The sequence below is a fragment of the Diabrotica virgifera genome, chromosome 8, assembly GCF_917563875.1.
Source record: "Diabrotica virgifera virgifera chromosome 8, PGI_DIABVI_V3a".
Lineage (NCBI taxonomy): Eukaryota > Metazoa > Arthropoda > Insecta > Coleoptera > Chrysomelidae > Diabrotica > Diabrotica virgifera.
This window is the reverse complement of record NC_065450.1, coordinates 98,814,723-98,842,162: the sequence shown is the minus strand read 5'-3', so window position 1 is coordinate 98,842,162 and position 27,440 is coordinate 98,814,723. Positions and strand designations below refer to the sequence as shown.

The following is a 27,440-nucleotide window of genomic DNA, read 5'->3' as shown; positions in this document are numbered from 1 at the left end:
CTTTTTTGTGCATTATACAGACTGTTTGACTCAACTTTTCATGCAATATGAAAGTCTAAAGGCCATTTTCGCAAAAGCTACAGCAATTTTTCTTATTTTCGAAATTTTAGTTTTATTTTGAAATTTCCGAAGCAACAAATAATCGGACCAAAATTCAAAGAATGCCATTTTTAACCTATGCTCATATACTAAAAGAAGTATACTGTAAATAAGATATTTAATTACCGTATTTTTACCTGTGGCTATTTAAACGAAAAAACTGCCATTTTTGACCCTTATTTGTTAATAACTAAAATTCCCGTCTGGTCTGTGACGGGCATTTTTGTATTTATAATGCATTAGGTATATAGTACCCAAAAAAACCTATTTTAACCTGGCTGCTCAAGTGTCCCGAACATGGTATATTTTTGCCTCATTTCCGTGGCGTACTCACCTGTTGTTCACTTGTGCTGCTAGGGTTATACCACAGATTCTTAAAATATCGCATCCTTTCTAGGTCTGGATCCCGCGTATGAAAAAAAAGTTGATTAATAGCAAGCTGAAAATTTGTTATTAGCTTAAGGGTGTCTAGTCGGACAAACATTGATATATGGGAACACTGGAACAGGGGAAGTTTTAACTGTGGAACAGGTTAAAAATTTGGAACGGTCAGACCACGAAAACGGTACATGTATTTTGTCCGACAGAACAGACTTAAACTCTATTAGTCTTAGACTGCTATTTATCACCAAATTGGCGTTTTAATGAGTGGAACATGTCGAATATGTCAAATGACAGGAATTATGACAGGTGATAAATAGCAGTCTGATTTTTGCATGAGAGTTTAATCTCTGTTCGGAGAGTTTATGTCTGTTCTGTCGGACAAAATAAATGTGCCATTTTCGTGTTCTGACCGTTCCAAATTTTTAACCTGTTCCACAGTTCAAACTGACCCTGTTACAGTGTTCCCATATATCAAAGTTTATCCCACTAGACACCCTTAAGCTATTAACAAATTTTCAGCTTGCTATTAATCAACTTTTTTTCATACGCGGTATCCAGACCTATTCTTGTTTGTTAATGACTTCTAAGTGGGCTATATATTTTCTGTTCTATTTATTTTTTTTATTATTTTGAAGTATAAAGAAAAGTTTGTATACCATATAAATCATTTTCAATTTGACTAAAAGACATTTCCCATTGATGATATTTTTGACTTAAATTTTTGGCTTGGGTTCGAGGATTTCCTGTGTACCTATTGCTTTTTTTCCTGCCTTATTCAATTTTTTAGCGTTTCCTGGCAAACAGTTTGAATATTGACAAATTTATTAACAGAGCCAATTGAAAAATTATAATATATTTATAATTAATTATCATATTAAAATAATATACAATTTTTGAATTCAAATATTAGGTATTTAAATACAAAAATTATAAGTAGGGGAGCCCGAGCGGGGATTTTTGCAGTTACTCGAGCGCGTCAAATTATCATATGGGGAGAAACCTTGTACCCTGCAGATATACCCCTACCATATATTGGCTCTTAACACAGGGAAGTTCGTTAAGGAAGCCCGAAAAAAAATCTATCCTTAAAAGTACTCGAAATTGTCATATTAATACACGGTAAGTTAAGTACATGCAAAAGAGTGTATATTTAAAAAATCTGACGATTTGAGCAGAGCGTTAGCCAATGGGTGAGTCAAAAGTTTCACAAAAAAAAAGGGAATATTTCGCGAAATAAACGTCAGAACTAGAAAATACGTCTTCAATATTTTTCAAAAATCTATCGAATGGTACTAAACATGGAGAGGGGTGGGGGGTAAATTTAAAATTTTAAATACAAACCCCGCGATATTTCGCAAAATCAATATCAGATCGAAAAACTGCAAAATACACTTTCAAAATGTTTTTGAATAATGTATCGAATGGTACCAAACACGACCCCCCACGGAGGTGAGGTTACTTTAAAATCTTAAATGGGACCCCTAAATTTTTATTGCTTTGGATTCTTTACGTAAAAATAAGCAACTTTTATTCGAGACATTTTTTCGAATTATGGATAGATGGCGCTATAATAGATAAAAGCGATTGTTGGATTGGAAAATTAAATTAAAAAATTGAAAATTTTACTTAACTTTTTTTTATTTTAGGACCTAATAATCACAACCCAATAGGTCCCCATAACACTCGAGTGACTGTACATTTAGTATACTTTGCTCCCCTACCGGCTCTACCATAACAAAAAATTTATTTTTTTAATACTGCATTGATTAATTTTTTAAATGTTGCTGCTCCCGGTTCATTAATTTCCTTATATGGATTCTGATTCATAAGCTCCATCCATTCCGTAATTCTTGGGAAATTTGTTTCTTCTATAGGAACTAGGTTTGAAGAATTAGTTAAAGTAGCCCAAATACTAAAATCAGCAATGGTCATTTCATCTCCCGCGACATATTTACTACTCTTGAGAAAAACTTCCAGGAATTGAAGAGCCTTTATTTCCTCAGAAGCAATGTCTTCAGAAAAAATTTTTTTACCGAAAAGTTCAGCCTAAAAAATGATTATTTGTTATTTTAGACACATTATTATAGGCCTTGGGCCCACATATAAAATTATTATTTATGACCACACCGTTGAAACTTTTTGTACTTGTTATTTGGGTGGAGTCGGACAAATTTGGAGCTTTGCGCATTATGGTAGTGGGGCGTTTGTCTGTCAAGCGGTGACGAAGTTGTCAATTTGATGCAAGAAAAAAGTTTATAACCACATTGGTCATTTTATTTTAATCAATGATTTTTATCATATAAACAGCGAAAATCATTTTGTCGGACAAAAATATTGGGGCATATGACGCGTCGGACATGCTAAATATGTCAAATTTATGTAAAAAATAAATTTATTACCACATGGATAATTTTAACTGAATCTACCATAAAACATTTTTACAATAATGTAGTAACCTTGTCGGACAATTTTCACGGGGCATATGCGCAGTCGGATGCGCCGAAGATGTCAATTTCCTGAAAGTTTTTTACCATTTTTCCGACAAAATTATTAGGTTATAAGTAATTATATTCTTAATCAAAAAATCAAAGTGTCGGACAAAAATATTGGGGCAAATCGACAGTCGAACAAAAAATTTATTTTTTATTGGTAAACACTACTTTTAAACTATGCTGGGTTTGTGCATCCCTTATCTTTAAAACCATTTTTCCGACAAAAGTAGTAAGTTACAAGTAATTATATTCTTAAACAAAAAATGTAATTGCCTGACAAAAAAGTTGTGGCAAACGAACAGAAAACCTAATTCTTTTAGGCTATCGACGAGGATGTATTATCAAAAAAATTTTTAAAACAGTTTTTCTCGGTTATTTTTTAATCGAATTAGCTGAAAATTGGTACACACACTAAGTAAAATATTTTAAAGGGTATAACGTAGGCTGTACCCAAAATTTTCCCAAAAAATTTTCCGACAAGACGGAAAATTTTAGAAAAATTGGGATCTGATAATTTGTGTACATACTCCTTGAAAAACGACAAACATCGTTCTGTAGTTTTTTTTCTCGAATTTAAAAAAAAATTTTCGACACAAGTATCAGGTTCTAAGTAGTTATATTCTAAATCAAAAAATCTAAGTGTCTCACAAAAATATTGGGACAAATCCAAAGTCGGACAAAAATTTAATTTTTAGTAATAAACTATACTTATAAACTATGCTGGGTTCGTGCATCCCTTATCTTTACAACCATTTTTCCGACAAAAGTAGTAAGTTACAAGCAATTATAGTCTTAAACAAAAAATGTAATTGCCTGACAAGGGCATCAAAAACATAAATAAAACCATCTGAGCTAAATTTTGGCTTTCCTCTAGTAGATAGAATTTGTCGGTCCATAATTAAGTTCGTAATTATCGCAAACACTTTCAAGATACGACTAAACTCTTCAGATGAATTCTGCGCTTATATAGTAAATCAAAAGAGAGAAATGAGGAAAAGGGACATAATCTGTTAACGGTACCTGATGTACCTGCCAACCTTTAATAGTCACCTATTGTTTGTAATTTTAAGTTTAACCTATTATTTCTAGGAAATTAAGGACAATAAACAAGAGTATAATTAGAATACATCATTAAGTAGATAATAATCTGTTAACGGTACCACAGTATAAAGAGGGACAGTAGAACCAATCTCCGAAAAATTGGAAGTAAAATCTGTAGTCGCGCATGGCGATCGCGCAATGTTGGCAGTCGCTTTTGCCCCACTCTCGCATTGCTATTCGCATAGAAACGTACGGCTTTTAACAGGGAAAACCCGCATCCACCAGTGGTGAATTACCAATTGCGTACTGCCGGTATTACTTCCTGAGGTCAAAGCGCCGACAGAAGAGTGATTTTACTGTGGAACCTCTATATACTGTGACGGTACCTGATGCACCTGCCAACCTTTAATAGTCACCTATTGTTTGTAATTTTAAGTTTAACCTATTATTTCTAGGAAATTAAGGACAATAAACAGGAGTATAATTAGAATACATCATTAAGTAGATAATAATCTGTTAACGGTACCTGATGTACCTGCCAACCTTTAATAGTCACCTATTGTTTATAATTTTAAGTTTAACCTATTATTTCTAGGAAATTAAGGACAATAAACAAGAGTATAATTAGAATACTACATTAAATAGATAAATATGACTATTATCAGATTCCCGGAAATAAACAATATTGAGAAAAGGGATTTCAATTTCAATTGTTTTTACTGTATCAAAAATAAAAAACTTCATTATGCAAAGGTGATAGTATATAATCGTTCGAAAACCATTCAAAACTTATACCTATACAAGTAATGATCATCCCGAAATTATAAGTACGAATGTTAACAACGAAATGGCGACGGCGAAACGGCGACGGCGAAATGTCCTAGACCCCAGTTATCATACTTGACCTTGGATGCATCAGACATTACTTCTCAATACGTTTCAAACTCATATTTAGTTATCAAAATTGGTTATACCGATTAGAAGGTCTCTAGTTCCAAAAGTATAATCCATTTGACCATTATCGCCGAAATTGTTTATGTAGTTGTAGTGGTTGCGACGCTAAATTTAATAGAGCAATCCGAGTTCATTTACCGGCCATTCCAATAATTTTTTATTCTATTTCGAATAGAAAAAAACTCTAGTGTACATTCGATGGACACTAGATCATTTGAGAGATAATGATAGAAAGGTGACCATTTATCTTAACGTCGAATCGAGAAACAATACGTTCAACTTCATACATTTAATTGATATACAGGGTGTTTGGTAAAGAATGGGCCATAGCTTAACCTCAGGTTCCTGAGGTTAAAATAGACCGATTTAAGCTAACTTACCTTAGTACAAAGTTTATAATAACCGAGATATGCGGTGTCAAAGTTAAACTTTTTTTTTATTTATTATTGAATATTTCCTGAGAGGTATGAGATAACAACATGAAATTTGGTATGTGGGGTTTTTTGGGTCGAGAAAACTAAATTTCCTACCAAAAATTATGTATTGCCCTGAGTGCGCCACATACCCCTTTCAGCACTCATTTATTACGTTCAATTTTTTTTATCCCTCACTCTGTATAATTTTGACATTAAAACTTTTATTCTCCTATTAGTTTTACTTAAAAAAGGTATACTTCTTTCATCTCCCTAAACTCAACCGTTTTCGAGATAAACGTATTTTAAATCTGCGGTACACCATCATTTTTAGCATAATAATATCATTGTAGTTACACCCGAAAAATAACTTAAAACCATAATAATTGTGCCAGTTCTCAAATTTATCTCAAATTCCATTTGAAGAAATTTGCGATACATTTTTGTATAATTTTATGGTTTTAAGTTATTTTTCTGGTGTAACTACAATGATATGCTAAAAATGATGGTGTATCGCAGATTTAAAATGCGTTTATCTCGAAAACGGTTGAGTTTAGGGAGATGAAAGAAGTATACCTTTTTTAAGTAAAACTAATAGCAGAATAAAAATTTTAATGTCAAAATTATACAGAGTGAGGGTTAAAAAAAATTGAAGGTAATAAATTAGTGCTGAAAGGCGTATGTGGCGCCCTCTGGGCAATACATTATTTTTGGTAGGGAATTTAGTTTTTTCGACCCAAAAGACCCCCACATACCAAATTTCATGTTGTTATCTCATACATGTCAGGAAATATTCAATAATAAATAAAAAAATGTTTAACTTTGACACCCTGTATCTCGATTATTATAAACTTTGTACTAAGGTAAGTTAGCTTAAATCGGTCTATTTTAACCTCAGGAACCTGAGGTTAAGCTTTGGCCCATTCTTTACCAAACACCCTGTATGTATAAAAATTACTTTTTTTTTAAATTGTACCAAAACACCCCAATATTTTTGTCCGACAAGTGATCCAATACGCATTACACATGTAAAAAAACAGTACAAAATAAAAATGACATCTGTGGTAATAAATAAAAAAATTCCAGGACATTGACATCTTCGGCGCATCCGACTGCGCATATGCCCCGTGAAAATTGTCCGACAAGGTTACCACATTATTGTAAAAAGGTTTTATGATATATACCGTTAAAATTATCGATGTGGTAATAAATTTATTATTTTCATAAATTTGACATATTTAGCGTGTCCGACGCGTCATATGCCCCAATATTTTTGTCCGACAAAATTGTTTTCGCTGTTTATATGATAAAAACCATTGATTAAAATAAAATGACCAATGTGGTTATAAATTTTTTTCTTGCATAAAATTGACAACTTCGTGACCGCTTGATAGACAAACGCCCCACTGCCATGATGCGCTAAGCTCCAAATTTGTCCGACTCCACCCAAATAACAAGTACAAAAAGTTTATTACTTTTTTTTATTAATTATTTACCAAATGCATAATAGTGTTTTTCTACAACCACTTGATAAAGAAAACTTTTTCGCTTGTCAATGACAACGAAAAGTTGACGTTTACTGAGTACCGTCACTTTATCGCTCCAGCGCGTAAAGTTTGATTGTACGCTCATCGTCCGTAGCAACCGTACAACCACACAAAACAAACACATTGAAACTGAAAAATATAAAAGTTAATGGTGGGATCGGTACTCACCAGAGGGACCGCAGACGTTCGGATACGATTAGCGTCTCTTTGCAAAGACAATGACGTCGACTTTGCAAAGTAACAAGACACTTACTCAACACACACACTACACATTACTCCCCTGAGTTAGTGATAAGTTATACAATTACGTGGCTAAAGGTTCTAGTTCTAAACCAAGGCCAGAATCAGAGAAAAAAAAAGTTAATGTTATGACATTATAATGACAGATATAAAATAGTTACAATAAAGTTAATGATTTAAAAATAATTTCAATTCTTCTAGTTTTTTCGTGAGCATCTCTGTCAGCGTCCAGGCCTCCACAACATATAGCAAGATCGAAAAAATGTAGCATTTAACTAGACGTAGTCTTAGAGGAAGAGATAAATCGGAATTATCGGAATGACTTAAAATATAAATATTTGGAGACTTTTGTACAAAAATGAGGTAAAAAGTTAAATAACTTTTTCTCTCATTTTTGTACAAAAATGAGGTAAAAAGTTAAATAACTTTTTCTTAAGTATTTTAATTAATGTGTCTATTTAAACTAAACTATGTTATATACATATACTTACACATAAGTACCTATGCATAGAAAATAGTTCACCACATTCAAAAAATAGAAGTCTATTTACTCTAGCTCTTTTCGCTACATCTGTGGGGTAGAAGGGTGTATCTTTACCATATTTTTCGGCCAAATAAATCATAATAGCGTGGCTATCCCAAATGACAACACCATCGTCATCCAATGTCGGAACGGTGTGTTGAGGATTGATCTACAAAAATAAACACACCTAATATTTATGTATCTAGAAATTTAGTCAAAGCCACCTTAATTTTACTACCTACTTAAGACCTGTGGCATATTATATTTTTAATTGCCCCTTATTTACAGTCTACTTAGTGCATACGAGTAGAATAATAATTGTTCGAGAATGGTTGGAAGAAACTAATGTTAATGTTCTTCCATGGCCTTCCCAGAGTCCAGACCTTAACCCCATCGAAAATGTATGGGCAGAGTTGACAAAGAAATTGAATCAAAGAAACCATAGGCCACGAAATAGGATTGAACTATGGGAAGCAATAATTGAGCAGGTATGAAAAGAGCTTACTGAATAAAGTATAACATGACGAGATTGGTGCCATCTATGAACAGAATATTGCAAAGTTGCATTGACAATAATGGACTTCCACCAAAGGTGGAATAATGTGTTATTTTAATTATATATACAATGTTCTTGAACTCCTCTTCCATAGAGTAGAGCAGACATAACATTTTTGACTGGAATATTCGGATCTTTGTACTTGTAGTATATTCCCCAAACCTCTAAACAGGGTTAAGCATGCTGAATGCTTGTTGAGCTTTTCGTATCCTCATACGAATATCGTTTTCTGTACCTCCGCTTTCTGTTATGACACTTCCAAAGTACGTGAAGTTTTCCACATTTTCAATCTGCATGTTGTCGATATTAAATAGCGTGTTGTTCATTGCATTTATTCTTATGGATTTGGTTTTACTAATATTGATTTTCAAACCTATTTTATTGGCCTCAGTGGATAGTGTTTCCAATTGGTCGGCCACATCCTGGAACCTTTATCCTAACAGGCAGATATCGTCGGCGTATTCTAGATCACTTAGGCGTGTGGTTAACGTCCATTGTATCCCTTTTGAGTCGAAGTCTAGTTTGGAGAGAACATAGTCTAGAGCTATGTTAAACAGAAACGGAGAAAGCACACATCCCTGTCTGACTCCAATAAGTACGTCAAATTGGTCACTGTTGATCCCATTGTGTGTCACGCTGCACGTCACCTCAGTGTACAGTGACTTTAAAATGGAAATTATTTTATGAGGAATGTTTCTTAGCTTTAAAATTTTCCATATTTCAGCATGAGATAGGCTGTCAAAGGCACGTTCTAAATCAACAAAAACCATGTATAGAGATGTGTTCCATTCAACCGATTGTTCAATTATGACCCTCACAGTATTATAGTATTAATGTGATCTATGCAGGAAGATTCTAGTCCAAAACCTGCTTGATTTGCTCGAAATTCAACCTTGTTTGTTAATCTTTTATGTATGATGGTCGTAAAATTTTTATTTATCACGGTAAGCAAGGTTATTCCTCTCCAATGTTTGCACAGTGTGAGGTTGCCCTTTTTTGGAAGCTTAATAATGTTACCTTTTTTCCATCCCGCTGGAATGCGGTTTGTTTCCCACACCTCTCGGATTATGGTAAGCAAAAGTTCAGAGGTTAGATGCGGGTCAGTTTTGTGTAGTTCAGCAGCAATGTTATCAATTCCCGGGGACCTGTTATTTCTCATAGATTTGATAGCTGTTAGTATCTCCGTTTTGGAAGGGGACTCGCAAGATATATGCAAGTCTATATTCTGCGGGTTTTCGAAAATTTCATCTGCGTTATCCCTGGGCGTGCCTAGCATCTCCTGAAAGTGCTCTTTCCATCTCTCTACTTGGTCATCCGTTGTAGTTAAGTAATTCACTTGTCTTGGATCTTACAATGTTCGAACAGTTCGGCCCATTTTTTGTTAATCGTCTAGTAATTTGGTACAGCTCTCTAGTCCTGTTGTGTTGTGCAGCTCTCTGCTTGTTTTGCCAGTTCTTTAGCCCACCTTCTTTTGTCTCTTCTTGCATTCCTTTTAACTGCTTTATTTAGTGTTTCATATTCTTGTTGTCGGTTCGTTCTTCCTTCTACAGTTCTTGCTTGCAAGATATCTTTTTTCCGTTGTTTTCTTTCCTCGATAAGATTCCCAGTTTGTCTTCAGCTATTTCTGTCAGAACATTTGCCAAATCTTCCCAGCTATTTACTTCACGTTCTCTTGTTTTTACTTGAAGCTCCTCCCTAAACATGTGTTTTCCTGGGAGCGTTTTTAATTTGTTTAGATTATATGTGGGTCTGTTGGCGTTTAACAGCCACATTTTTCGGCCAAATAAATCATAATAGCGTGACTATCCCAAATGACAACACCATCGTCATCCAATGTTGAAACGGTGTGTTGAGGATTGATCTACAAAAATAAAGACACCTAATATTTGTGTATCTAGAAATTTAGTCAAAGCCACCTTAATTTTACTACCTACTTAAGACCTACGGCATATTATATCTTTAATTGCCCCTTATTTACAGTCTACTCGTAGTACATACGAGTAGAATAATAATTGTTCGAGAATGGTTGGTAGAAACTAATGTTAATGTTCTTCCATGGCCCTCCCAGAGTCCAGACCTTAACCCCATCGAAAATGTATGGGCAGAGTTGCCAAAGAAATTAAATCAAAGAAACCATAGGCCACGAAACAGGATTGAACTATGAGAAGCAATAATTGAGCAGGTATGAAAGGAGCTTATTGAATAAAGTATAACATGGCGAGATTGATGCCATCTATGAACAGATTATTGCAAAGTTGCATTAACAATAATAGTTCTTCCACCAAAGGTGGAATAATGTGTTACTTTAATTAATTTAATTTAATTAATTAGGTTACTGTTTGTAATTAGTTAATATAAAATTGATTTAAAATAAAATGGATATTTTTAACCCAGACTTCCTTACTTCCGTTATTAAGAGTATAATTTATTTTATTCAAACAAAGTGCTTTCCATAATTTCCATTTTGTTATAATTTTGTAAAATATACTTATTTTATTTTGATTTTTTTTTATTTCAATCAACCTATTCTGGGTCCACCACACCGTCTGGATAATTAACGTTACTTTAACGAACATGTGCGTTTAAGGGAAGTAAAAATTTTAAAAAATCGGCTACTGGGTAAGGCTGTAAACTATTCAGTAGTCGCAGTTGTTTACAAGCAGTAAGTACTTAACAAAACAATTGCAAATTGAATTATTGCTTACTTTTACAACTACTTTTTTGAGAATTTTTATTATAAAGTAATAAATTGTGACAGAGAGATATTTACTTTTAAATTTTGTTACAAGTAAAAGTTTTCAATCTAATAAAAAAATAATATTAAATTAAAAATGTTATTGGGACCATTTTTCTGGTTACACCTCCATGGCTTCTAAGAATGCAAGCCAAACGGATGCTGGAGCGAAAAGAAGATGAGGGAATTAATTCTACAATTTGCAATTCACAACTCATCTGTCCAGCTCGGAAAAGAGCTAAACAGTAGTTTACTCGAGGCTAGTAAGCCTGAATTATTTCAGTTTGTTGAGAGATAGCTACATATACATTTTCTGATGATAAACAAACGAGTTTTAAAACCGATCAGGGTGCTTGTAGCGCTCTCTGAACGAACTGAAATATAAGACGGCCTTGGTTTCGTTTTGCAATTAAATAAAAATGTTTATTCATTTTTATTTCTATTAGTCTACTCCTATCTGAGTATAAAGGTTCATTTTTCGTTGGAATTTTTCGTTTGGAGTGCATTTTTAGAAGCCACGGAGGTGTAACCAGAAAAACGGTCCCAATAAGGTTTTAATGTAAAAAATCCACAAGCAAAAGAAAATTTTTTCCTGTAGTTGGCTATAAACCATCAATCGCAAAAATTGGAAAACAATCCTTTGTAAAAGGTATACAATTTTTATTAAAAATCCCTTTGAGAACTACATCACAACAAAACGTTTTCGATTTTATAAAAAAATCATCATCAGTGTTAGACAGATTGGATGCCAGCTGACAGTTTTTAATGTAATATTATTTTATATTTTATTAGACTGAAAACTTTGACTTGTTTCTAGCAGATGTCGCTAAGACACTGACGCTATTTCGTTAGTTGTAATTCGAATGCAAGTCTGAATTATTTCAATTTGTTCAGAGATAGCTACATGTTATGTATTCTCTGAGGAGAGAGAGAGAATTATAATTTATTGATACTGTGTACCAAAAGGTATCGACCGAAGTCTTTCAGCCATTCTCTGACGACTAACGAGTTTCGAAACCGGTCAGAGTGCGCTCTGAACGAATTAAATATAAGATGGCTTTGGTTTCGTTTTGCAATGAAATGAAAATGTTTATTCATTTTTATTTCTATTAGGTAGTTTACTCATATTTTCTGGCAAAAAAAAATTTTGCCAGAAAACCAATCGGGTTTTAGACGTAATCATGGGTGTGCAACTGCACTTGTTGATGTTGTTGATGATGTTATTATATCTTTAGATTTGAACAAGGTTACTCTTCTTGTTCTTTTAGACCAGTGATACTCAACCGGCGGCCCGCGGGCCGCATGCGGCCCTCACGCGTTTTTTATGCGGCCCGAAGGCTAACTAAAGGGCCCTGTAATCAAATTATCTGTCAAATTTCACTGGTTTTTCAAATTATTTGATAGTGTACCGATGTGTTTGAGGCGTGTTTGGGTGTGAGGCAGACAATTTAATGACTTTAATTTCAAATTATATTAAAATTTGTAAGAACTCTATTTAAAAAGCAGGGTATTATTAACTGTTAATAATAAATTATTAAAGTTAATGAACAAATACTCATTTTAAAAATAAGCATTATCTATTTACTACATTACATTGCAACGACCCATTTATTAATCACAAGAAAACTTCAGGTCCGGATTAACAAAAAAAAATTAAAATAATTGTGAAACAACACTCTGTATAATAAAATTTTCAAAATTCGTCTGTACATTTGAAAAGAGCACAAAAAACTCAGTTTAATTGCTCGCTTCAATTTTTTGCGCAGATAATTTAATGACATTAATTTTGAAATTATATCGAAATTTTTGTTTTGAAAGTTGGAGTTCTTAAAAATTTCGTCATAATTTCAAAATTAAAGTCATTGAATTGTCTGCGCAAAAAATGGAAGCTCCATTAAAGCTCTTTTCAAATATGCAAACGCGTTTTGAAAATGTCAATATACAAGGATGTTGTTTCAAGGTCACAATGGATTTATAATTTTGATTAATCCGCCCCTGGATTTTTCTTGTGATTAGTAGTTGGGTGGTTTGGGTTCTAAATGTGACATATGCGTGTACCAAATATCAAAAAAAATACAAGGTGGTTCTAAAAGTTATGGGTCCAGAAAGAAATGGGCAAAATCGATAAATCACCTTGTAACTCGGTTATAAACTCGGTGGAGCAATAAATTTAGTATGTCTAGAGCCGCCTCATTTACCTCTATTCACCATTCAAGCATTTCCGTTTCCCAATGAAACACCCTATATACTACTTCTTCATCTTGATTGCGGCCCGCAAGCTGTGGCAATAGCTACTATGTGACCCAGGAAAGAAAAAGTTTGAGTATCTCTGTTTTAGACTTTACTAAAGCCTTTGACTTAATTAATCATGATATATTATTAGCAATATTACAGTTTTATAAATTTAGTGTCAGTTCCAGGAATCTTCTTGCCTTTTACTTACATAAGCGTAAACAAATTGTTCAGATTGATGAAATGACTTCCTCGTCTAGTGAAATAAAGTCAGGTGTACCTCAGGGAAGTATTTTGGGTCCATTATTATTTAGTTTGTATACATCAACATTTCCTAAATGTCTTAACTACTGCAACTATCACTTATATGCGGATGATACGCAAATGTATTTGTCATTTGAACATTCTAATGTATTAGAAGCTGTTGAACGCCTAAAAACTGATTTGTTCAATATTTACAAAACGGCTATTGACCATGCACTTAAAATTAACCCATCAAAATATGTAGCATTATTGTTTTGCAATGAAAATATACGTGAACCCATTTTGGCTAACGTTTCACTTGAAATCAATGGTACAAATATTCCTATAAAATTAAATTCTAAAAACTTAGGCCTTTTATTGGATTCGAGACTAAGGTTTAAAGAACATATATCTCTTAAATTGAAGGCAGCTTATGCAACTTTAAAAATGATTTATGCACAAAGACATTGTTTATCACAGGACGTCAAAAAGCTTTTATGTGATTCATTAGTTTTATCACACTTTAATCACTGCGACGTTGTATATGGACCGTGTTTAGACCGTACTGATTCACGAAGGGTTCAAACACTGCAAAACTCGTGTGTGCGTCTGATTTGCGGTATTAGAAAATTTGGCAGGATCTCGAGTAAATTCAAACAATTAAACTGGTTAAATATGTACAACAGACGGCAATTACATTTTAGTTGTTTATGTCATAAGGTATATTTAAAAAAAATCCCACCCTATTTACACAACAGGTTAACTTTCAGAACGGATACACACAATATAAATATGAGAGGCAATACTATTCTTCGTGTTCCTAGACATAACAAGGTATTATTTCAGAGAGGTTTTTCCTACAATGTTGCAGTTTACATTAACAACTTATTTAAATTAGATTCAGGTTTATTAACTTCATCAGCATCATCATTTAAAAATCGATATAAGAAGCATCTGTTAAATTTACAAAATATATGAACAACTTTTGCGTAAAGTTTTAAACGAACTACTCTCCTTTCCTTTGTCCCTTCGTTCTTTGTTCCTTTCTTCCTTCTACCTTTCCACAATTCCTAATACCTTTTTAATTATCGTTTTAGTAATTATGCTCTCGTTTCACTAAATATGTGTTTTAATATGGTAGGCACTGGTGGAAGAACAGAAGTGGACTGGGTAACTGGTCCACGACTGAACCAGTTGTAGCCTTTTATCCACTAACTCAATGTATGTAATTTATTGCAAGCATGTACTATGTTATTGTGGCTAATAAATGTATCCAGATTTTTACAAGACTATGCAGAAAGCTGTGCTACTCTCGACCTCCAGATTCGTGCGAAAATTTTTGGGAGACACTCCTGCGTACCAAGTCATAATAAATGTATTATTATTATCCAGATTTAGCCATACGGCTCACACTCCCTCTAAGGGGAAAATTGACTCATCCCAGATACCTACGGTATCAAAAGGATTGAGCTCTGGTGGGACTCTTTCCGTGTTTTCGAGCCCTAGGCGACTTGGTTATTATTATTATCATCCAGATTTAGCCATACGGCTCACACTCCCTCTAAGGGGAAAATTGACTCATCCCAGATACCTACGGTATCAAAAGGATTGAGCTCTGGTGGGACTCTTTCCGTGTTTTCGAGCCCTAGGCGACTTGGTTATTATTATTATCATCCAGATTTAGCCATACGGCTCACACTCCCTCTAAGGGGAAAATTGACTCATCCCAGATACCTACGGTATCAAAAGGATTGAGCTCTGGTGGGACTCTTTCCGTGTTTTCGAGCCCTAGGCGACTTGGTTATTATTATTATCATCCAGATTTAGCCATACGGCTCACACTCCCTCTAAGGGGAAAATTGACTCATCCCAGATACCTACGGTATCAAAAGGATTGAGCTCTGGCTCAATTATTATTATATTATTATTATTATTATTATTTCCAGATTTAGCCATACGGCTCACACTCCCTCTAAGGGGAAAATTTACTCATCCCAGATACCTACGGTATCAAAAGGATTGAGCTCTGGTGGGACTCTTTCCGTGTTATCGAGCCCTAGGTGACTTGGTATGCAGGTGTATCTCCCAAAAATTTTCGTACACATCTGGCCGTTGCGAGTAGTACTGCTTTCTGCATGGTCTTATAAAGATGTTCATTAAGACCCAGCTTTTTTATGCTTTCGAGGAGGGTCTTCGGAATGACTCCAGTAGTAGACATAATAATCGGTATCGTCTGGGTACTTTGCATTCTCCATTGTCTCCGTATTTGAATTTGCAGATCTCTGTACTTGGCGATCTTTTCAGTAAATTTAGTACGTAGATTATTGTTGTTAGGAATCGCCACATCAATGAGGGTTGTTTGTCTCGTTAATTTATTGAGTAATACGAGATCTGGTCTATTATGCGCCACTGTTTGGTCTGTGAGCACAGTGCGGTCCCAGTATAGCTTGTAGTTGCCATCCAGTGGCGGCTCGTGATTTTTACAATAGGGGAGGCTATACCTAACTGTAAAATATCTAGACAAATTTGCACTAGCAAAAAAATGCGCCAAAAAATGTAATTTAAGGCCCCATTTTTTGACCATTTTTTATTTACATTTCATAATATCATCCTAATTCATAATTTAATGATATCATATGATTTTAAAAATAGTTAGTTTAATTGTAAAAGTTTAATACCAAAGTTTGTGTCGTTTATTTGTTAACAATTCCATATATTTGTAAATAGATACCTCGCATATCAAAATAAATACAGATTTGAAGTTTTGCAGTCCATACATAATGAAGCTTCAAATTTTTTAAGATACTGAACTGAATTTTTTTAATTCTAAACGCGGCCTACTGCGAATTCAAAAACACCATAAATTACCGATATTTTGCTTTGAGTTAGAGATATCGGAAAAAGTTATTTGAGCAAGTTGTTCCAAATATTATTATAACCCCACCTACCAAATTTCATAACAAAATTCGCACTTTTAGATTTTTCATTATATATTTTTAGTCAGGACCCTAAAATTCGTTGTCCCGAGACGCACGCAACCAAGCAACGGAGCCGATAAGCTATTCTGCCTCCCTTGGTATATCTCCGGGCAGCGTGTGATGGCACCGTAGATGCCACTGTTAGGAGACCGGGTCTCTTTAAACGCCTGCTGCGCTGCACGGAGCATTAGCAATGGAGACTGTTGGGCTTCTCGGCTCCGTGCTCCGTTCATGCATCTCGGGATAACCCAGGGTCCTGCCTACAATAATATGTAATAAAACTGAGACGCGATCATGCGTTCTAATGCTAATGCTCCGTACGTATGGATAATTAGTGATAATATGGAGTTTACACGTTGTATAATAGTGAGAGTTGTACTTGTTGTTTTCGTGATTCGTGATAAACAAAACAGTGTAGGTAGAGTGTGTAAAAAATTTATGGGGAGGCTGAGCCTCCCTTGCCTCCTCTGACGAGCCGCCACTGTTGCCATCCTCAAGCATACTCTCAAGGAAGTATTGATAATATGGGAGATGGTCGGTTTGGAGAAGTCCCAACTTGATAGCTATCTCCTGATGAAGGATTTTTCCCACTGCGTCATGCCGTTCCTTGTACTCAGTTGCAGCAAATGCCTGGCAGCCCCCTGTAAGATGTTGGATGGTTTCTTGGGCTTGACATCCATATCGGCATCTGTCGTTTTGAACATGAGGGTCTTTGATGATATATTTCAGGTAATTTCTGGTTGGTATAACCTGATCCTGAATGGCCAGTAATGAACCCTCCGTTTCAGGGAACATCTTTCCTGATGTCAACCAGTAGTTCGACGCTATATTGTCGACATAATCTTGGCTGACCTCATTGGCATGTCGCCCGTGCAGAGGTTTACCCATCCAGGCGCGCACTTTTTCGTCCTTAGTAAGGTGGTTTATGCGAAGTTCTGCTTCCCTCAGTTTTATCGGTGTTGTGTCATCTACTACGCAGATAGCGCGATGTAGAGTAGATGTTTCAGCCTGCATCTGAAAATAAGATCTTAAATTAGCAATTTGTTTGCCTAATTGCTCACCTATATCCATAAGTCCTCTTCCTCCTAAATTCCGTGGTAATGTCGTTCTTTCTACTGCACTTTTTGGATGGTGTTTTTGTGCCTTTGTGAGGTGCGTTCTTACTTTTCGCTGAAGATTTATTATGTCCGTTTTTGTCCACTTAACAATGCCAAATGAATAGCTAAGCGCGGAACATGCGTAGGTGTTTAGTGCCTTAAACAAATTTCTACTATTAAGGTGTGAGCGAAGCAGCTGTTTTACCCTTCGTATAAACTCAGTAGTTATCTCTGTTTTCATTTGTTTATGGTCAATTCTCCGCGCTTGCTTTACTCCAAGATATTTATACATATCGTTTTCACCCATGGCCTCGATGTTCTGGCCATTTTGCATATCGAATCCTCCGGGCTGTACTTTTCCTCTGACTATATTTAAAATACGGCACTTGTCTAGTCCGAAGTGCATGCTAATATCATTAGAAAAAGTTTCTACAGTTTTTAGCATCTCATCGAGTTGGTTTCGAGTGGAAGCCATTAATTTCAAATCATCCATATACAATAAATGATTAAGCTTCGCCACCAAATTGTTGTTATTTTTGATGCTAAAACCTGCGTCTGTGGAGTTCAATAGCTGAGATAATGGGTTAATAGCTAGACAGAACCACAGTGGACTCAACGAATCTCCTTGAAACAGGCCCCGGCTGATTGCGATATTTTCAGTTTCGATGTTATTTTCACCAGGTATTTGAAGGTGAATTCTAGTCTTCCACTCCGTTATTATATGCTCTAAAAAGGTCACTATATTATCATCGACTTTATATATTCTCAATATATATATATATATATATATATATATATATATATATATATATATATATATATATATATATATATATATATATATATATGAGCCATTCATACGGCACTGAATCAAAGGCCTTCTTGTAATCAATGAAGGCAGTAAAAAGATTCCTCTTTTTGGAATATGCCTGGTTAGAAATGACTGAGTCGATGATGAGTTGTTCTTTGCAACCCATGAAACCCTTAGCGCATCCTTTCTGTTGAGGCTCTATGATATTGTTCAGAGCACAGTGTTGGTAGATACGCCGGGCTACACAGGATGTGACCAATTTGTACAAAGTTGGATGACAAGTAATTGGGCGGTATTTGGCTGGATCTTGGGTGTTATTTTGATCCTTCGGAATTAAATAAGTGGTTCCCTGAGTTAGGAATGATGGTATATCCTGCGGATTAGAAATAACATGATTAATTAGTGTTGATAAGCATTCATGAACACTCCAAAACTTCTTGAGCCAAAAGTTTTGAACTCCGTCTGGTCCAGGAGATTTCCAGTTTTGAAGCTCTTTGATGGTATTTGAGACTTTTTCAGTAGTGAAGGGTTCGTAAAGGGTGGTAATGTAGTGTTGGCAGTTTTGTGTCGTTTCTTCTATCCATCCAGCATTGTTGTTAAGAGCAGCTGGCGTGGAAAGTTGATTTCCCCAAAACTCATGAATTTCTTCTTGGCTTGGGTAAGTCTTATCGACATGTTCTACAGTGGAATTGAGTTTTCGATAGAACGCCTTTTGAGAACTTTCAAAAAGAGCATTGTCGCTTTTGCGGTTGTTACTAACTTTGTACCTCCTTAGTCGTCCTGAATAAACGGAGAGCTTTTGTTTTAATATGTCCAGACACTGATGGGCTGTGTTGTTTTCTGGATCATATCTTGAGTGTCTTGCGGTAGTCAGCATTATATCTTCAGCTCTTCTGATGACTTTTCTACTTGTTACACCTCGTATGTATTCTGTGACTATACCAATATCCTTACGTAATAATTCGATCTTTCCGAGCAGTCTTTTTTCCCAGGGTGCAATTCTGTTACCAGTTCTTTCGTTATTAGTAACCCGTCGTGTTCTGATCTTTACGCCCATTACATTAGCAATTGCTGTTGCTGCACAGTAGATTAGCATATGCAAATATTCCAACGTGTGAGCTTCTACGACATAGTTGGGTAGGACTTCAGTGTTCACAATTTGTAACAGCGCACCTAGTTTCTTACAAGAGTTTATTCGTGGTAGCGGTGGCCTGCTAAGTGGGTTTGTTCCATTAAACTCTTGTACGGCACGAGCCATTTCGTTTGCTAGACTATCGCGCAACTCGTTGTTTTGCTGCTGTGTATTATCAGGTTGAGTTTCTGGCATGGGAATCTTAGGAGTCTGCTCATCGAGGATTTCATTAGGGACTTGATCTAAAACTTGTTCTTGGTTATTAATCTCCCGTTCGACTTCGCTTTTGATCGAATTGCGTCTAGTCTTTGGGATAAGGTTGTTCCTTACGATTACCCGGTATTGATCTGATACTCTTTGCTCCGATACTTGAATATCTGGGTACGTCCTGCAAAATTCGGCATACAGCTGTTGTCGGTAGCCGATTGTTTCTTGACCGAGGTTTGTCACCTTGTAATAATTATTATCCCAGATTTAGCCATGCGGCTCACACTCCCTCTAAGGGGAAAATTGACTCATCCCAGATACCTACGGTATCAAAAGGATTGAGCTCTGGTGGGACTCTTTCCGTGTTATCGAGCCCTAAGTGACTTGGTATGCAGGTGTGTCTCCCAAAAATTTTCGTACACATCTGGCCGTTGTGAGTAGTACAGCTTTCTGCATGATCTTGTAAAGATGTTCATTTAGACCCAGCCTTTTTATGCTTTCGAGGAGGTTCTTCGGAATAACTCCAGTAGTAGACATAACAATAGGTATCGTCTGGGCACGGTACACAGAGAACCGGTATGTTCGCACGCATGGAAGGCGAACGCGTGACGTCATATGGGAACCTTAATTTTCATCCGGCAATGCTAAATGAAGCGGTAATATTGTTCGAATTTTAAAATTATGTACCTATCATCGCTTTTTAAATAAGAAATTGTATTTTATATTCTTTTTACTCTCATTTTCCAATATGTATTTAATTTAAACATGAATTTCCATTGAAAAATAAAGATTTTAGGTATCTGTGGTCCAATATACATTTACCATAGTATATTAAAAAAATAAAACAGAAATAATATAAACATTCACTTTGCTTCTGGGTCTGTAAAAATGTTTCACATAAAATTGTGTCTACTTACTGTTATTCTAAATTGTGGAAAAATATTTTACTAAAAATAAAAACTTAACCACAAATCAATTAAGAAATTTTAAGTTTTAAATGAAGTACTTAGAACCAATTACTTGACGACTTTCAAATTTTATTTACAAAAAAGAAAAAGGTTGATTTTAAGTTAAACCAGGTTAGGAATCTAAAAATTTCAAGTGCGAACATTTTATTAGACTCTAATATACATACATATTATACAGAGTGGGCCAAAGAAAACAGTCCACCTCGATATTTGGCAGTATTTATTAGAGTTTAAGGAAATGACGAAACAGGTCGATTTTTTATCTAAGTGGGACACATTTTTACGGTACATACATTTGTCGTTTGTCATCCCCCTCCCTTCCACTTCCCCGCCCTTATTTTGGACACCCTGTATAAATAATTATGTCAATGTTAATATTAATGAATAGTGAATTGAATAACCTTTCAAATGAGGTAGCACACGACCCGTATTCCCTATTTAAAAATATGGAGTGGGGGAAATGGAAGGGAGGGGATTGACAAATGACAGATGTATGTACCGTAAAAATGTGTCCCCCTTAGATCAAAAATCGACCTGTTTCTTCATTTCCTTAAAATCTAATAAATACTGCCAAATATCGAGGTGGGCTGTTTTCTTTGGCCCACTCTGTATATGTATGTATAAAATGTTCGCACTTTAAATCAATTATGTATATTAATAAAAAAACAAATTAGCGGGAAAAGTTTTATTAATAATATTATAATAGTATCTATAATTAAAATCATTTTTTGAAATTAGAAAATTTAGATATCTTTTTGTCAAGTGCTCTCTAGCAGTTTTTAAAACTTATTTTTCTGTTAATATCCCTCATTCTAATATATGTTCGTGTTCTGCACATGCATAATATCACCTCAAATGGCATTATAGTCTCGGTTTTAATAACTTACTATGAAACTAATAATTATAAAAATACACATTTATGCTAATAAACAACACTTTGTAACTAAAATAATATAGAATTACTTCAATCGTTAACAGCTTAATATTTTAAAACTGCCTCAATCTATTCACTTTCAACGCCACCACATATGAAATAATGCATCCAAATAATAAGCAAATATCTGTTAGGTTCCCACGTGACGTGCTGCGCGGCCGAACCAAATTTAGCGACGACAATCGGCATACCGGTTCTCTGTGTATCGTGTCGTCTGGGTACTTTGCATTCTCCATTGCCTTCGTATTTGAATTTCGAGATCTCTGTACTTGGCGATCTTTTCAGTGAATTTACTACGTAGATTATTGTTGTTAGGTATCGCCACATCAATTAGTGTTGTTTGTCTTGTTAATTTATTAACTAGTACGAGATCTGGTCTATTATGTGCCACTGTTTGGTCTGTGAGCACAGTGCGGCCCCAGTATAACTTGTAGTTGCCATCCTCAAGCATACTCTCAGGGACGTATTGATAATACGGGAGATGGTCCGTTTGGAGAAGTCCCAGATTGATACCTATCTCTTGATGAAGGATTTTTCCCACTGCGTCATGCCGTTCCTTGTATTCAGTTGCAGCAAATACCTGGCAGCCCCCTGTAAGATGTTGGATGGTTTCTTGGGCTTGACATCCGTATCGGCATCTGTCGTTTTGAACCTGAGGGTCTTTGATGATATATTTCAGGTAGTTTCTGGTTGGTATAACCTGATCCTGAATTGCCAGTAATGAACCCTCCGTTTCAGGGAACATCTTTCCTGATGTCAACCAGTAGTTCGACGCTATATTGTCGACATAATCTTGGCTGACCTCATTGGGATGTCGCCCGTGCAAAGGTTTACCCATCCAGGTGCGCACTTTTTCGTCCTTAGTAAGGTGGTTTATGCGCAGTTCTGCTTCCGTCAGTTTGATCGGTGTTGTGTCATCTACTGCGCAGATAGCGCGATGTAGAGTAGATGTCTCAGCCTGCATCTGAAAATAAGTTCTTAAATTAGCAATTTGTTTATCTAATTGCTCACCTATATCCATAAGTCATCTTCCTCCTAAATACCGGGGTAATGTCGTTCGTTCTACTGCACTTTTAGGGTGGTGTTTTTGTGCCTTTGTGAGGTGTGTTCGTACTTTTCGCTGAAGATTTTCTATATCCGTTTTTGTCCACTTAACAATACCAAATGAATAGCTAAGCGCGGAACAAGCGTAGGTGTTTAGTGCCTTAAACAAATTTTTACTGTTAAGCTGTGAACGAAGCAGCTGTTTTACCCTTCTTATAAACTCAGTAGTTATCTCAGTTTTCATTTGCTTATGGTCAATTTTCCGCGCCTGCTTTACTCCAAGATATTTGTACATATCGTTGTCGCCCATGGCCTCGATGTTCTGGCCATTTTGCATATCGAATCCACCGGGCTGTACCTTTCCTCTGACTATATTCAAAACACGGCACTTGTCTAGACCGAACTGCATACTAATATCATTAGAAAATGTTTCTACAGTTTTTAGCATCTCTTCTAGGTGTTCTCGAGTGGAAGCCATTAATTTCAAATCATCCATATACAACAAGTGATTGAGCTTCGCTACCACAGTATTATTGCTTTTAATGCTAAAACTTGAGTCAGTGGAGTTTAATAGCTGGGAAAGGGGGTTCAAAGCTAAACAGAACCACAATGGACTCAACGAGTCTCCTTGAAATAGGCCCCGGTTGATTGCGATACTTTCGGTTTCGATATTGTTTTCACCAGGTATTTGGAGGTGAATTTTAGTCTTCCAATCTCTCATTATATGCCTTAAAAAGGTCACTATGTTATCATCTACTTTGTATATTTTCAATATATCTATTAGCCATTCATGCGGTACTCAATCAAAGGCCTTTTTATAGTCAATAAAAGCAGTAAAAAGGTTCCTTTTTTTAGTGAATGCCTGGTTAGAAATGACTGAGTCGATGATAAGCTGTTCTTTGCAACCCATGGAACCCTTAGCGCATCCTTTCTGTTGAGGCTTTATGATATTGTTTAGAGCACAGTGTTGGTAGATACGCTGGGTTACACAGGATGTGACCAATTTATACAAAGTTGGAAGACAAGTAATTGGGCGGTACTTGGATGGATCTTGGGTGTTATTTTGATCCTTGGGTATTAAATAAGTAGTTCCCTGAGTCAGAAATGATGGTAATTCCTGCGGATTAGAAATAACATGATTAATTAATGTTGATAAGCACTCATGAATACTCCAAAACTTTTAAGCCAGAAGTTCTGAACTCCGTCTGGTCCAGGAGATTTCCAGTTATGAAGCTCTTTGATGACATTTGAGACTTCTTCAGTCGTGAATGGTTCGTAGTTAGCAGTGACGTAGTGGTGACAGTTGTGCGTCGTATCTTCTATCCAGCCAGCATTGTTGTTAAAAGTAGCTGGTGTGGAAAGTTGATTTCCCCAAAACTCATGAATTTCTTCTTGGCTTGGGTAAGACTTGTCGACACTTTCTACGGTGGAATTGAGTTTTCGGTAGAACGCCTTCTCAGAGTTCTCAAAAAGTGCATTGTCACATTTTCGGTTGTTACTAACTTTATACCTTCTCAATCGTCCTGAATAGACGGAGAGTTTTTGTTTTAATGTATCCAGACACTGTTGGGCTGTGTTATTTTCTGGATCGTATCTCGAGTGTCTTGCAGTGCTCCGCATTATTTCTTCAGCTCTTTTAATGACTTTTCTACTTGTTACACCTCTTATATATTCTGTAACTTGACCAATATCCCTACGCAGTAATTCAATTTTTCCGAGAAGTCTTTTTTCCCAGGGTGCAATTCTGTTACCAGTCCTTCCGTTAGTAGTACCCCGTCGTGTTCTGATCCTAACGCCCATTACATTGGCAATTGCTGTAGCTGCACAGTAGATTAGCATATGCAGATATTCAAATGTGTGGGCTTCTAGGCACCAGTTTCTTACAAGAGTTTATTCGTGTTAGCGATGGTCTGCTAAGTGGATTTGTTCCATTAAACTCTTGTACGGCACGAGCCATTTCGTTTTCTAGACTATCGCGCAACTCGTTGTTTTCCTGCTGTGTATTGTCAGGTTGAGTTTCTGGTATGGGAATCTCAGGAATCTGCTCATCAAGGTTTTCATTAGGGACTTGATCTAAAACTAGCTCTTGGTTATTAATCTCCCGTTCGACTTCGCTTTTGATCGTATTGCGTCTAGTCTCTGGGATAAGGTTGTTTCTTACGATTACCCGGTATTGATCTGATACTCTTTGCTCCGATACTTGAATATCTGGGTACTCCCTGCAAAATTCGGCATACAGCTGTTGTCTGTAGCCGATCGTTTCTTGACCGAGGTTTGTCACCTTATAATAGAAGCGCAAAATGCTTTCGTTAATGGACACATTCCATTTCATGCGCTGCCTCGGTCGTCCCGCTTGAGTGAGCGCCGGCTGATGTTCCGGCGCAGCACCTTCAGCGAGTGGAGCTCTTGCTGTTGTTTGGCTCGCTTGTGGTTGTTGTTCTTGTGTTGGGCTGTAGCTGTTTGTGTGACAGGGGCCCGCCTCCTCAACACCCTGCCACCGACGTCCCGCATGCTGTCACGTCCAGCGTCGGCTCCAGACGTGCCCTGGCGATCCCCAGGCAGCGGCCCTAAACATAAACTATTAGTCTCCATTCTCATGGGTGTGCATTTTATACCTACTGCCAGGTGTCAGTTTTTGTTCCACGGCAAGTATTCCTGCTACTCTCTGGGTATTGGCGCTACGAATACCCAGAAAGCATCCCCCATTCGCAGGGGGCCGCGCCTGATAGAAGAACTGACATTATAACTCCCACAGGATAATTATAATAATAATAATTATTATCCAGATTTAGCCACACGGCTCACACTCCCTCTAAGGGGAAAATTGACTCATCCCAGATACCTACGGTATCAAAAGGATTGAGCTCTGGTGGGACTCTTTCCGTGTTATCGAGCCCTAGGTGACTTGGTATGCTGGAGTTTCTCCCAGAAATTTTCGTACGCATCTTGCCGTCGCGAGCAATACAGCTTTCTGCATGGTCCTATAAAGGTGTTCATTTAGACCCAGCTTTTTTATGCTTTCGATTATTATTATTATTATTATATTTGAGTATAAAGCTCCATTTTTCGTTGAAATTTTTCCGCGATGGACAGGTGAGTTGTAAATTGCAAATTGTAGAATTCCCTGATCTTCTTTTCGCTCCAGCATCCGTTTGGCTTGAATTTTTAGAAGCCAAGGAGATGTAACCAGATGAATGGTCCCAATAAGGTTTTTAATAATATTATTTTATATGTTATGAGATTGAAGACTTTGGCTCAGAGGCGTGCGGTCCATGGAAGCGGGGGAAGTACCGCTTCCCTATACTTCGATATAAGAAAATATATTATTAATTAATATTTAATAATCAAAAATTTTTCCCTAATCCATGTAATATACATATTACCTAGGCAATAGGCTTTGAAAGATATTAAAAATTAATCGCGTACGAACGAACTCAATATGCACACAATTCAACTATTCGGTCCACTCCTGACAGAAGCGCATCTCAAAATCGCCGCTTGTCATGCAGTTGTCCCGTTTAAAAATTGGTCAGGGTTCAATGACCGCACCCATTAGTCGCGCGAATTTTGGTACCCTGGAAGCGATTGTCCTAGCGCCTTCCGAAAGTGGGATGCTCCGACTCCGACTGTTACTGCTGCTAAGGGGTGCTTATACGTACATATACATTCGCTTAAAGAATATTTCGATTTAAATTTTTTGCAGAGATTTTTCCTTTTACTGATCTTTTATTTGACATTTTACAGATGAAGTCAAATGACATTGCATTTTGTATAAAACAAATTGATGACTTAATTAATACAATAATTAAAAAACGAGAGCAGTTTAAAAATATTTGTGATAAAACTGAAAATATGGGGTTTGAACACGAAAAAAAAAATAATGAAGATTGATAATGTCGGCAACAGAGAGACCTTTTGATAATATTCAACAACAAATGAATTCTAGCTTTCAAAATTTTAACGATTTAAATTTTGTAGAATTATATATATAATCTTAATATTTCTAATTATAATTCATCAAAATTTCCCACAGAGGAATGTATTTCACTACGATTAAATAATGAATTTTTGATATCCCAGCTTTGCATTCTCAGTTAAGTGTCGTTTATGAAACAACTGACATTAGTGATAAAGAAATACCAGAAATCTGGGTATTTTTTTATAACTACTGGTTTAAACAAGTCACTGTGTGAAGTGGTCAAGTTGTGTGAATTAGTACTAACTATCCCAGCCACATGGTTGCATCAGTTGAACGAAGTTTTTCAGTAATAAAATGCATTAAAAGTTTCAAATTAAGAGTTTAAAAGAAATTCAACAATCGAAGACAGACTTTGAAAGTTAGCCCTATATCCATTGAATTACTGCATTCAACAATATTATCAGAAGTTGATAGGAGAATAGACCTCAAGTATAAATAAGTGTCATATTGTTGAAAGTTGTGTGTTGTGGAAAATGCTTCGGAATATAAATTTTTGAAGATATTCTTCTTTAGCGACGAATTGATTGAGGGTAAAATTGTACATTTACCGCGCGCCTGCGCACACTGACAGTATGTAGTTCATTGCTAATCTTTCAAGATAGGTATGTATGTATCTGTAACCGTGCAAATAAGTCATTAAAAGAATATATTAGTGGTTTTAGGAAATGTATTATTTATTATAATTCTTATTGTGTTTTTGGATTAATAAAATATTATGTAAGCATAACATTTTTACACTATATGTCGCCGTGCTGTGTAATTATATCCGAAACTTACATGTTTATTTCTAGTGCCTCGGTGGAGTAGTTAGAAATGCGTTAGCACTGAGATT

The 27,440-nt window shown here is 35.9% G+C and overlaps 1 protein-coding gene across 1 annotated transcript in view; it reads right to left on the bottom strand.

Annotated features, from left to right (window-relative positions):
* Nucleotides 1–1,320: 1,320 nt before the first annotated feature.
* The window catches only part of LOC126890772 (glutathione S-transferase 1-1-like), a 38,006-nt gene continuing 11,886 nt past the window's right edge, over nucleotides 1,321–27,440 (bottom strand). Inside the window, exons 2-3 of the mRNA XM_050659960.1 lie at nucleotides 7,662–7,862; nucleotides 1,321–2,529 (exon numbers count right to left, since the gene is read on the bottom strand). Coding sequence (XP_050515917.1) covers nucleotides 2,227–2,529; nucleotides 7,662–7,862 — 504 coding nt within the window. The 3' untranslated portion in view covers nucleotides 1,321–2,226. The remainder of the gene's footprint in view (nucleotides 2,530–7,661; nucleotides 7,863–27,440) is intronic.